The sequence below is a fragment of the Xyrauchen texanus genome, chromosome 31, assembly GCF_025860055.1.
Source record: "Xyrauchen texanus isolate HMW12.3.18 chromosome 31, RBS_HiC_50CHRs, whole genome shotgun sequence".
Lineage (NCBI taxonomy): Eukaryota > Metazoa > Chordata > Actinopteri > Cypriniformes > Catostomidae > Xyrauchen > Xyrauchen texanus.
Genome location: NC_068306.1, coordinates 40,621,228 through 40,634,845, shown reverse-complemented (window position 1 = coordinate 40,634,845; position 13,618 = coordinate 40,621,228). Strand labels below are relative to the sequence as shown.

The 13,618-nt window shown below is 34.6% G+C and overlaps 1 protein-coding gene across 1 annotated transcript in view; it reads right to left on the bottom strand.

Annotated features, from left to right (window-relative positions):
* Window positions 1-2,358: 2,358 nt before the first annotated feature.
* ik (IK cytokine) overlaps window positions 2,359-13,618 on the bottom strand; it is a 51,096-nt gene continuing 39,836 nt past the window's right edge. Inside the window, exons 11-20 of the mRNA XM_052100784.1 lie at window positions 11,606-11,645; window positions 11,340-11,523; window positions 11,170-11,188; window positions 8,916-8,994; window positions 7,737-7,817; window positions 4,995-5,052; window positions 4,811-4,899; window positions 4,618-4,726; window positions 4,038-4,072; window positions 2,359-2,742 (exon numbers count right to left, since the gene is read on the bottom strand). Coding sequence (XP_051956744.1) covers window positions 2,715-2,742; window positions 4,038-4,072; window positions 4,618-4,726; window positions 4,811-4,899; window positions 4,995-5,052; window positions 7,737-7,817; window positions 8,916-8,994; window positions 11,170-11,188; window positions 11,340-11,523; window positions 11,606-11,645 — 722 coding nt within the window. The 3' untranslated portion in view covers window positions 2,359-2,714. The remainder of the gene's footprint in view (window positions 2,743-4,037; window positions 4,073-4,617; window positions 4,727-4,810; window positions 4,900-4,994; window positions 5,053-7,736; window positions 7,818-8,915; window positions 8,995-11,169; window positions 11,189-11,339; window positions 11,524-11,605; window positions 11,646-13,618) is intronic.

The window sequence follows — 13,618 nt, the reverse complement described above, 5'->3', positions numbered from 1 at the left end:
TTCATGAATTATTCCATGAGTAAAATTCACACAAGATCAGTAAAAAAGCTGTATTAATCACTTGATGATGATTTAAGTAATATATTTGCAGTAGAAAATGTGTCATTTGTAACGCTAATCTTATGCATTTATGGTGCTAATGCGCTAACATACTCTAATATGCCTTAATATGTGTAGTCGATGTCACACTGTTATCGTAATTTATGATGACATTGATTCTACTGCAAAGATGGGTGTATAAAAGTGTTTTGGTTCTAAATGATGTCACATGCATTTGTTATTTCATTCTGTATGAAGTGTGCACTCTCTCATTTACTCACCCAATGTTGTCTTTAACTCGTATGCCTTTCTTTACACAATTGAACACAAAAGATATTTTAGCTGAGACGTTGGTTTTGTTTGCCCATAAAATTTCAAATGGTGACCACATTTTAAAGCACACAATGCAAAACCAGCACAAAGGCAGCATAAAAGTAATCCATTAGATTGTAGTGGTTTAATCCATGTCTTCTGAAGCTATCAGTTTTGGGAGAGAACAGACCAAAATTGTACTCCTTTTTCACTGTACATCTTGCCCTTGCAGTTTCAAGGCACAATCATGATTTTAATCTCAATTAAGCCTTGCTCACACCGCCAGTGACAGTGACACAATCTCGTTCAATTTCAATGAGAGTAATTTTCAGCGAGTTGAGAAAAATTTATCTTTATGCAAATTACAAGCAGGATTTGGCAGCAACTACCAATGACAGTGAAGACAGCAGAGTTCATGTCATCTGTAACATACTGGTGTGTAGTGCAGGAAAGACAGAAGTTATAATGTTGTGAGGAATTTCACTGTTCTGCATCATTTACATCATCACATACAGGAGGTGTGTAAAGTGTGTCAGAAACTGACGGTATTCTGAGTGATTTTGATTCATACATTGATAGATCATTCTTCTTGTTAATGAAACAATTTATTGAGCATTGCAGCAGGTTATATAAAACCCTCTCCTTTGCAGAATGTTCGTTTTTAGTAGCAAGAGAACTGATTGCTTGAAAAATTAGAATGATATCTTGGTTTAACCGGCAGTACATCTCATCTGTGATCAGATTTTTGAAAGCTATGGCCAGTAGTGAAGTCCACCAATAAAGTTGGAGCGACTTCACAGTACAGAGACTAGTAATATCCAGTGACGTCACTGGCTGTGTGAACGGGATTTACACTAGCTAGAGCTTGACGGCACTTTCAAGTAAAATCAAGCTTAAATTATAACCAAGGAGCTTGATGTCAAAATGTATAGTGTGAAAAAAAACAAAAAAAAAAACAAAACATATCTACATCCATTAAAATATCTTTGTTCCACAGAAGTTTGAGAGATGACGTAAGACGAGAGAATTATCATTTTTGGGTGAATTTTTATACATTCCTTTAATGTATAAAACTTGGTTTAAACTCCGGCATCTCATTGTCAAATTATAAATAAATGTCATCTGATATGATGTACAGAGTCATGAGGAAAGAGACATCATCACCGTATTGTGAAGAACTTGCCATTTCTCTGCATGGTCTAATGGATGGATCGGCGTTCATTAGTGTCACACACCACAGCTGAACTAGATGTTGCAGCAGCTCTCTCTATACTGACAACTTGCAAACACTAATATTAATCTTTATTAGAAGTATTTTTGTTAATTGAGTTTAATCGAAATGTATTGCTATAAGAATAGATCTTGAAGTGCTTCCCAACATTTTATTCTATCATGTACCCCACAGCGCCATCAGTAAGGCACAAGAACCCTTTCCTCACCACAACCCAGAAATGTGTTCTTTCCATAAACCATACTGCACATAATTTAGTATTCTCATTAATATATTATTATTAGAGTAAAAAGTTAGCAATGATACAATTTTAAACTAAACACTCAAGTTCCTCAACCTTTTTGTCTAGTTTGTCTAGTTCACAAGTGGTAAATTAGTTTGTCTATTTACCACTTGTGACAGTTTAAATTTCCTTTGAGAAAGAAAACAAGACATTTAAAGCTGAATTGTGTACATTTCTGGTGTTAAAATCTTTTTTCCTGTCCCAGCTTAATATGCAAAGTTCACAGGCAAAGCCATTTAAATGGTCTCGGCATTGCTATACAAATAGCGGTCCCCTTGGGGCAGAACTCACTGCTTGTTTGACAGCAGATGGGGCGTATTCTGAAAGCTCTTTGAAAATGTTTATTTTTTTCAATTACGTTAAGTGGCAATGGTGGTGCAGAAATCACACACTTTAGCTTTATAAAAGACTGCAAAGTACTTCTGTTAAAGGCATTGAATTATCATCAAAGTATGAAATACCACAGACAAACCACTAATCCACAACACTTAAACAAGTTGAATGTTTCTGTTTAATAAGCAAACAAAAATCACAATATTTCAAAGAAATACTCCTGGCCTGGAATCACTGATTAACCATACAAGAGCTCTTTGAATACTAAAAGAATATAGTACCAGTAATAATTTTTTGGGTTATTTAGAGGAATATATAATGAAATAAAGCCACAGTTCAGATGGAACAAAAACAGACAATGGGGTTATTTTGGGCTTTCAAATTCATTTTAGCAATGAAATAATGGAACAAACATGAAAACTATGACTCATAACTAATACGATAACTCACTGTTTTATATGTATATATGCACACAACACATGTCATATACATGCAGCATAATGTTGAAATGAAGCTTTAATATTTTGGCCGCTTGACATCCACCCTGTAAGAAAAAATAAATAAAAACCGGTCACCTTTCAATGAATACAGTAATTTCAGTACATAACAGCAAACTGACTTCTAATCATGATTAGTCTTAAACAGTGTAAATGAATCCAGTCCAATTAAGACATTAAATAACTGGGCTAGTACAAGTATATCATTGTCCAAACAGACAGTTTGAAGAGTATTGCTGTGATATACCAAGATCCCATTTGATCTAACATGATGATGAAAAAAAAAGGTTTTTGTCTAAAAGGCAAGTTATTCAATATTTAATTATTTTTTGAACTGTTGAATAGAAGCATTACAATAATTGTGTTAAAGCGTTCTAAAGAGGAAACGCCCCAGAATTATGAAGCATTTTAAAAACTGGTATGATGAATTACGGTGGCACAATTTTTTTTAAAAAGTAAGATTTCTTGAGATTAAAATGTTATGTCATAAAAATTACAAAATCTGTAATTTTAGCAAGATGTTTTGAGCATCTGACAATTAACTTGGACTACGTGTCACAACACACCTGTGCTTACAATAAAGTGTAGGATACTCGGCAGTAAATGAATCCTACACATAAAATTGTTTTATTTTGTAGCATTTTATGAAGTCAGCATGGATCTGGGGATCTTTCTAAGGAATCGCAAGGTTTTAGAAGAAAATACTCAAATGTTTTTTTTAACCAAGTTCGTGTAAACTGCAGGCACAGACGTTTTGGAGTGCTGGCAAAAAGATAATATAATATAATTAAAAAAAATTATAATAATATTTAAATAGACTGAGTGTATAACCCATAAACCTATGTTGGGCTACCTAACACAAATTTATCTTAAAAAAAGCTATGATAGTGTAAAATTGTAAAAGCAGCTATTGTAATGACAATTCCAAAATAATACAAGAGTTTCATTGGTCACTTTGGAAAAATATATTGAACATTGAGAGAGATTGTTCATCATACGAGCACTGGTCTATTAATTATCCTTTAAACATCAAATATATAAATATATATGTAATTAAGGTTTTGTCGGACATTTAAGCAAATTAAACTACAATGGCAATGTAATGACAATAATAAAATACTGTTTTTGGTTGACATTTTATTCGCCACCAAGTGTAATAACTTATTTTGATTATTGCTAAAGAAATGTATTTAGTTACCATGATCGTTTTTATGACATAACTAGTTATTATTAGAAAATATGACTAATAAAAACGGTTTTACAATTTTTTGTGAAAAAGTTTGTGGCAGCACTGCGCCACCATAATGACTGGCTTGGAGAGCGAGTAAATGCTGAGACTCACCCATCTGCCTCCATCTTCTTCCTCTTCTCAATGATCTGAAACATTATGAAGGCATGTTAGTCCTGGAGAACGTTCATATAATTGAACATTTCCTCCACATACGTGTGATAAATGACTGTTAATGAACAAAAACGTCACAGATGTCAAACTGTGTTTTTTTGCAGCTTCTATTAATCATTGTTTGTAAAGGGTATTATTCAACTATTTTTAGCATGAGTAGAATCATCTATTTGTAATACACGACTCTCTAGAACACCCGATTCTGGCTCATCAAATCATGCAGTCTTGCATTCAGATATTTCAGCATAACCACACACTTGGGGATAAAGTAATACCATACTGGACATCCAGGTACTGCAAGTTATCTTTCCACCTCCATGCATCCTCTAGAAGTAAACTAATAATATAAATTCTACTAAAAGCAATGTTTCATAACCATTTCTTTATTTGGCAGGATTTCTTGTACTAAGCAGGATAATTGACAGTCAGATGTCATTTTCTCAATATAAACAAATGCGATAACAACCAGCTGGCTGACATTATATCTTGCATAATGAATAATAACAGATCATGAACTCACAGCGCTGATTTTCTTCCACTGACGGTCTAATTCGGCCTTCTCATTGGTCTCTTTAAAGCGACGAGTCTTTCTGCCCTCTGACATTTTGATACCGTACTGGAAGGCAGCCCTACAAACAAAAATCAAAAGTTAAAATCAAACATCACTCAAAACAAACACACATTAATGAACGCAGAGAGAGTGTGTGTGTTACTTTGGCAGCGCCTCCTTGTTGTTCATGTAGTCACTGTACTCCTCTTGAGTGTCAAAGTCCCAGCGGCCCAGAGGACCCTTCTTATTACCCTACACACAAAAGACATGCTTGTGTATATGACTGATCAGAGAAACAACTCCATTACAACAAATTCATTTATTGATCCAGAGAGAGTAACACTCACTTGGTCCATCTTGCTGTAGTCCACCTCTTCATCACTGTCTACAGCAAGATCATCCATTCTACAAAACATCAAATAAAGATTGTTTTTTGCCAAAGACCAAATACTTAATAGCCACATTCACTAATAATTGCATATAATTCTGATCTTTCTAAATGGGGGAGCATGTGCCCGCAGTTGGAAATGAACAATACGTGGCAAGACAAATCTCCATATCGGGGCCTTCAGCACAACGCTCTAAAGACAAACTCTCAAGGTCTTTGAGAAAACCAAGTGTTCTGTTCTAAAAAAAAAACTATCCAAGCTGCATTTGCCAAACCTATACCAGATAGTGTTACAATGCACCTCATTTGTGCTTCTCTGAAAGAACGCATTAGAAACTGAATAACCTTACAATAATATTATTAAGACACTTCAGCTTAACACATTCATTGTTTCCAAGGCAATCCGGACTTTTGAGTACTAAGAGTTGTATCTAATTTATATTCTAAATTTACAAAAAAGTATGAACTTCTTGTTGAAACAAGTACATGACTGAAGAGAACGTAGAACGGGTCCTTAAAGCCCTCATTAATCTGTTTATTTTTCTTGCAAAGTTTTTTTATACATAAGTGTAAACTTATGTCTATAAAGCCCCTATTTGCACTTTTTTGTAAAGACTTAAAATATTATTTAAATACTCCAAAGCATTGAAAAGCATTGCACTATGTAATGAATATAATGTCTTGGCATTATTGTAAAATATGTGGCTTGCTTTAAAATAAAAAAGTCTGACACATCTGTTTATTGACGGGCTCTTAAACAAGCCCTCATAATAAATCTCCAACTGACTGACAAATTCACTTGTGAAATGGATTGCTGTGAACTGTATGACAATGATTGACTTATGATCAATAATATGGTAGTAAACAATACATTGTATTCTAAAGCCACTTTTATATTGTTTTATTAATGATGAACTCTTCTGCTACAGGAATGGAATGCATTTTAAACCACCATAAAAAAAAAACAGATTACGGTTTGCAAGTGCACATAAGGACAAATATCTTAATTTTTGGAGAAGTTTCTTCAGGTCTAATGAATTTGAAAATGTAACCGCATTGCCATAATGACCATCGTTATGTTTGTAGGAAAAAGGGTGAGGCTTGCAAGCTGAAGAACACCATCCCAACCGTGAAGTATGGGGGTGGCAGTATCATGTTCTGGGGTGCTTTGCTGCAGGAGGTACTGGTGCACTTCACAAAATAGATGCCATCATTAGGAAGGAAAATTATGTGGATATATTGAAGCAACATCTCAAGATGTCAGCAAGGAAGTTAAAGCTCGTCGCAAATGGGTCTTCCAAATAGACAATGACCACAACCGTACCTCCAAAGATGTGGCAAAATGGCTCAAGGACAACAAAGTCAAGGTATTGGAGTGGTCATCACAAAGCCTTGACCTCAATGTGATATAAAATTTGTGGGCAGAACTGAAAAAGCATGTGCAAGCAAGGAGGCCCAAAAACCTGCCTCAGTTACACCAGTTCTGTCTGGGGGAACGGGCCAAAATTCCAGCAACTTATTGTGAGAAGCTTGTGGAAGGATACCCAAAACATTTCACCCAAGGTAAAACATTTAAAGGCAATGCTACCAAATACTAACAGTGTATATAAAAATCTGACCCACTGGGAATGTGCTGAAAGTAATAAAAGCTGAAATAAATCATTTTCTCTACTATTATTATGATATTTCACATTCTTAAAATCAAGTCACAATCATTTTCTATGATTAAATGTCAAGAATTGTGAAAGCTGAGTTTAAATGTATTTGACAACTGTATATACACACATATACATTATTTAAATACATTTAATAATGATTTTGTTTATATATTGTTACATTTTATTATTAAAACGTTTTGCAAGGCAGAGAAAATACCTGTATAAGTCAGATGAAAGTCTGTTTTATGAGCAAGTGGTACTGTATCAAGTAGTAAAACTAGATCGCTCCACCGTCACGCGATAGTTTTATTGGGTAGCCATTAACGTGACAAATTAGTAAGTTTGCATGTGATTCACCTATGTATCCATCTTTAACAAATATGCAAGCATTGTTATTTGAAGGTGAACCCAGAAGGCAAATTCACCATGGGATCCCTCTGGATTTTCCTATGGGGTTTTTCAATTTATGAGTAACATTTTTTTGTTCTACAACATAAGTTGCACACTTTCATACCTCAAAATGAATTTTTTCATTTTTAGGTATTTATTACAATTTTATGCAATTCAATATGGCTTCAAAATTCACATTTGAGATATGAAACTGTGCAATTAATATTATTTATGTTATGAAGAACAAAACATATCTTCAAAATCTAAAACTGCTGTTATAAAAATCCATACGAAAATACAGAGAACCAATGGCAAACTATCTTCCAGATTGCTGGACTACAACCTGAACAGCTTAGTGTCTTAAGGCTCCCCTCACAGTGTGGCCACATTTAACTCAAGCATTTAACTTCAAGCAAACAATCCAACTGAAGAAAGAGAGCAGACATATTTAAATAACAGTCTCATAGAAAAACAGAATTACATGTACTCATTTGGTTTGTTCATCTGTGTGGATTAGTTTACTAATTCCTACATGTTAAAGTAAATAAAGGTGCATGAGAATTCTCCACATTTTGAACATGGAACTTGCGAGAATTATTAATATTGCGTGCAATACTTCCAATCAAGCAGCAAATTTCAAGGCCCCGACTCACGTGGCAGGGTAACATTCAGCATAACTGTTTGACATCCCAAAGAAATCTCCAAGATGTTTCTTCTCCTCACGTCGGTTTCCAGTGCTCAAAGTTAAAGACAAAACACTTCACAATTACAGGACAATTACTATCTGGATGCTAAGGGCACATGACTCCATGGGCAACATAACCATAATGCAAACTCTACAGGTATGCGAGGCAGTAGTTGAGACACAACAGGTGGTGTATAGTTGGATGTGTAATTGTTTAGTAATGCTCTCAGTAGCCACTGATTAGAAGTTATATTATTCCATCTGTTGTGGAATACTGATGTATCCACCTTTGAACCTCTCAACAAACAGCAAATCAGACATGCACATTGAAGACTTTTCTTTCGACTGTTCTTCAAAATTTGCCAGCTATTAATTTCATACCCTGGTTGCGATTAAAAGAATTGCAGATAGCCAGCTTTATCTTGATACTGGAAGATGGAAGTTCGTTGTGTTACTCCAGTGCTATATTTTTGCAGGATTTCAAATCGTGTCATGCCTAACTCCAGGCTGCCAGGTTTTGGCAAAATGCCATAATGCACATATTTTAGATGGTAATTTAGCTGGCAATAGCAAGAATCTGTCATTTGGTTTAAATGAGGAGGTCTAATACAGATTAAGTCATTTAAAATACTAATTTGCAAAGCAAGGTAGATGTGGCTTCTCTCAAACTTTCAAATGGCATGCGCGTCATTCAAGGTCTTCTCTACCTTGTGGCTTGTGTTCTCCGCTTGCCATTTTCAACTACTAAATAACATGTGCAGAACTGAGATGTCATCAACTGATTTAACATACTAACAGTTAATTGGATGGCATCGCTCCGTAGTAAGTTGACCCAGGTGAAAAACAGGTGGAGCATTTCCATCCACAGAGCGATACAGATGCATTAGAAGAGGATAAACGTGCATATGTCTATTTGCAGCTTTATGAATGTATGATTCAGATGCATCATTAAACTTGATGAACCGTGGTGAAAATGCTTACCGAACTGTGGGTGGCAAACCATATGGTTCAGTTTTTTTTTTTAACAGAGAACCGTTACACCCCTAATCGATATGTGCACAGGAAAGGAGAATGTGACTATGTATTGTCATATTGATATTTTGAACACAGCTGTGAATGCTGCCATGAGCAGTCATGTAAAGGATATAGTTCCTGTCCTTGCCACTGAGCAGTTCCAGCAAACTTCTCATTGATCAACTTGATCTGGTCCTTCACGGAGTCTGGACCTGAAAGAAAATGGAGATACAGCACTGCACTTGAACTTTCAAACAGAATTCTAACAGCTAGTTTACCCCAAAATGTTGTCATCACTGACTCACCTTCATGTTCAGCGTTGGGTGTAATCTAATTACAAAGTAATTAATAACTATAACCTAATTACTTTAATACAAAACACACTAGCACATATTAAGTATGATTGCCATCATATTTAGGGCTGTCGATTTAACGCGTTAATAACGTGCGATTCATTTTACAAAAAATAACGCGTTAAAATTAACATATTTAAATCGAAATGCTTTCCTGAGAGATTCAAGCTTGTAGTACCACCTGTTTACTGCAGAGGGCAGTAAGTGAAATTTCAGCTGTGTGAGCAACACACAGTTTATTACAGTGAACAAAACATTAACAACCCTTCAGCGGACACACAACACAAACGTGCGAACCAAGGGATCTCAAGATGTGTTTAAAGATTGAGTATTAAAATATATTTAACTTGACACAGTGACCTAAACATTTTATGTTTATGACACAACACACCCGAGATGCGACACAAGCATGTCTGACGCAGGTCGTATGGTTTTTACCTCACAAATATTTAATTACCAACAAGGTTAAGGAGGGGTCCTTTAAACTGTTACACCGTTTTTACCCAGTCAATCTTTATTTAAGAAACATGCTTCCTGAAATAGATCCACTTCACTCCTTCTGTAATGCTGTAGATTAATCTGTCACGCTGTAGTATTTTGGAGAACATTTTTTTTTATATATATTATTTAAATACACTTTGCACCTCCAACAACTCCAAGCATTGAAAACCATTGCACTATGTAATGAATATAATGTCTTGGCATTATTGTAAAATATATCTGTAGTATTGTGTAATATGTGGCTTGCTTTAAAAAAAAAAAAAATAAATCTGACGCAGGCGTTCATTGACGGGTCCTTAAACAAGCCCTCATAATAAATCTCCAACTGATTGACAAATTCACTTGTGAAATGGATTGCTGTGAACTGTTGACAATGATTGACTTATGATCAATAATATGGTAGTAAACAATACATTGTATTCTAAAGCCGGTTTTTGAATTGTCTTATCAATGATTAACTCTTCTGCTATAAGAATACATTTTAATTATCTGAATATTTTTTTATTATATATATATATATATATATATAATTTTTTAGATTTGTATGTATAATTATTTCATCATTATATATTGAATTATTTTTATATGAGGGGCTTTGTCAGCAAATATTTGTATGTGTGATTAATCGAGATTAATTAATCGGGACACAGTGTAATTAATTCGATTAAATTTGTATCGATTGACAGCCCTAATCATATTATATTTACTGACTTTCAAATAAGTTAATACTTTCAAATTACCGGTGTTAAACATATTTAGTTAAATAAACTATATGTAAGTACATTTAATAAATTATGGTATGTAATTATGATAATATTTACAACCCAAATCTGAAAAAAGTTGAGGCAGTATGGAAAATGCTAAAACAAAAAGTGATTTGTAAATTCTATTCATGTGCTGTACTAAAAGCACCACAACAAGTTATTTGGTGTTTTACCTTTTTTTTTTTAATAAACACTAAATTCAAATCAGATGATTGCAATGCACTTAGGGCTGGGCGATAAAAGATATCGTTATATCACGATAAAGAAAACCCACGATAAGCTTTTGAGGAATTTTCTATATTTACTGCGTGTCGCTAAAACACAAGCAGTTCGGCTTTCTCAGGCTGAGTTTCCACTGGGGCGGACGAAATCCGCTCAAAGGCGCCCACAGCGCTAGGAGAGAGCTTGCTCCGCACCGCTGCCAATCCTACGATCCGACTTCCGAGCATGATGCTCGAATTTAATAGGAATTAATTGAACGCTCTCAGCTTCGCTCACAACGCGCCATGGTAACTTAGTGTCAGACTAGATGAACTTGCTAATTTTCTATATAAATTAATCACACAGAATTAACAAGTTAAATCGACAGCCCTAGTAATTTGTAGTAAGTAACACTGGTCATATGGCTCATTTTCATGCAATTACAGTGAATAAAGACTGGAGCTTTAAGCAGGGTGAATAATGTATGCATGGGACTTTTGCTCTCACAAAACACTGACGTTACAGAATTCAACCAAATTTAAACCAAAATATGATTGTGAACACATACCTTTATCAATGTCCATGGCCTAAGAAAAAAAAAAACATTAAATAAATCTGTAAATGTCACTTTAATATTTGTAGATATTCATAGCTTTACATTTATAGATGTGCATAAATAGTTTGAGTAGATATTTTGTGAATATTTTCTTCTAAGGTGGACACAAATTATTAGCTAACCTCCTCATCAGCTTGAGGCTTCTCAAAGTAATTGTGTCGTCTTTTCTCTTCATCTCTCTCTCTCTCCTTCTCCCGCTCACGATCCTTCTCCCTCTCCCTCTCTTTCTCACGGTAGCGCTCCTTCTCTTTGTCTCTGCTACTTTTGGAGGTAGAGGGGATATAGTCTCCGATGTCATCGAAGATGCTGCCGAAACACATTCAAGACTGTTTAGAAGCTCCATTGACATAAAACTTGGTGAAATAACTGATCATATATATAAACTCACTTCAGGTCTGCCTCTGGGGCTTTCTTCTCATCCAAACGCCCTGAACACAAAGAGCACATACCAGGTTAGTCTTATACTGCACAGCAGTGTTGTAGTATATTTTTATGGCCTTGGTCTCAGTTTGGGGTAATCTTTTCAATAATAGAAGAAATAAGAACTGTCTTGAAGTATTCTATGGAATTTTTGATGAGGCTCAAGCAATCTACTCCTCTATTTAAGATCTTTCTAAACCAAGGGCTTGTTAGAGTAGTAGCATGGATACCAACCAGAAAAAGATGCAGCAGAGGGGGGTACAAATATTTTGTGCAAAAGTAAGACTGTTGGTTGGATTGAGGAATGGGGACAAACCAGAACCTAGCCTGATTAAAAGTTAAGGTAGAACATAAAAAAAAAACAAACATCTAATCATGCTATGCATTTAATAGCCTAATCTGATCTGCTTCGTACTTTGTACCATTATTTTGTCAAGCACTTCAACTGTTAAATATGCATCTCGAGAAAACAATGTTGTGCTCAGTTTGCAGAGCTGTAGCTAGTTTATTAATTTTTTTTGCGCAAGAATGCATTCGTTCCGAACAGCCACGAAGTCTTTTAAAAAAAGCTTTTAGCAACAGTTACATGAATGCTTCACATACTTAACAAAACACAAAAATAGTACTCTTAAATGTCATCAGAATTGAACGGTTTGGTGTTTTGAAAAATTTTTGCGTACACCACGATGAAATCTTGCAGGCAGAAGCAAGCAGGACTTACAATTAATGGAACATATTTGGTGCAATTGAGGAAATTGTAAACAAATTGAAAGTAAAAATTTTTTTTTTTAGTTATAGTACAGTAATACTGTATTTTATATAGCAGAAATGTTTACCTACAATGAATGGAATATAATAACCCACAGAAGCTGGTGGTTTGTATTGTAGTGGTAAGCCACAGAGGTATCTTGCACCTTTAATTAGATATTTCACTGATTACATTTACATGGGCAGTTCTAACATTCTGTATGTGTTGATTTTGGTGCAGATGTTATCCGCTGTGTTTATTGTGTACTGCATATTCAAAAAAATTTCTGCTTCATTCTATGAATGGAATCCACACGAGATCAGTAAAAGAAGCCGTTATTATAACTTGATGATACTTGAAAGATATGTGCTATAGATGAGGTGTAATTTGTAACATTTACATCCTGTGTTCATTTAGCTAATACTAGCATGCCAACCTTTGGCAAAGTATGCATCTTTTTTCCTCTTTTATTGTATTTTATAAATGGAATGTGTGAATATTAATAATCAATGCACAAACTTTATTTACACTTGTTTAATTAAGAAAATACATTTATTGCTATGGCAAAGATTGACGTTGGGTGATATACATTTGTATGAGTGTTACTATGGCAGACAGATAGGAGGATTAGTCAATGGACAAAAGAAGAGTAATTAGAGGCAATGTATCAAAGGTGTAAATGATTTACAAACTGCTGATATGTCCAAAAATGAACATTTCTAACATACACCATGTGTTCCTGCATTGCATATGAGATGAATCAGCCTCCAGTGGGCAATTTGAAGGGAGAACAATCATAGTAGCCATGCTGTAAGATCGATTAAAAAATAATTTCCAATATAAATGGCTTAAAACAGAGCTCCATGCTGTGACTAAAATGGCTGCATTTAATAAATGACTGCAACAATAATTTAAAATCTAGTCACCATTGACAGCGGTCTGCTTGTGTGCTGAGGATGTAAACTCATGAGGGGCAAAAAAGACAATTACTGGTATGTTTTTTGGTATTTTTTTAAATTAAGCTGAAAGCACTAATTCCAACAATTCCTGCATAATTGTGCAGAATTAGCTGCAAAAATAAGAGGTATTTTGACTCGTTCACAACCAAAATATACAATGAAACATTATAGTGATTAAGCATTATAATAAAAAAGCAGATCTATAATTTTGATTTAGTTTATGAACAGCCAAGCATGACTTTATCCAAAAGATAATAGTCTAATAATGAGTTTC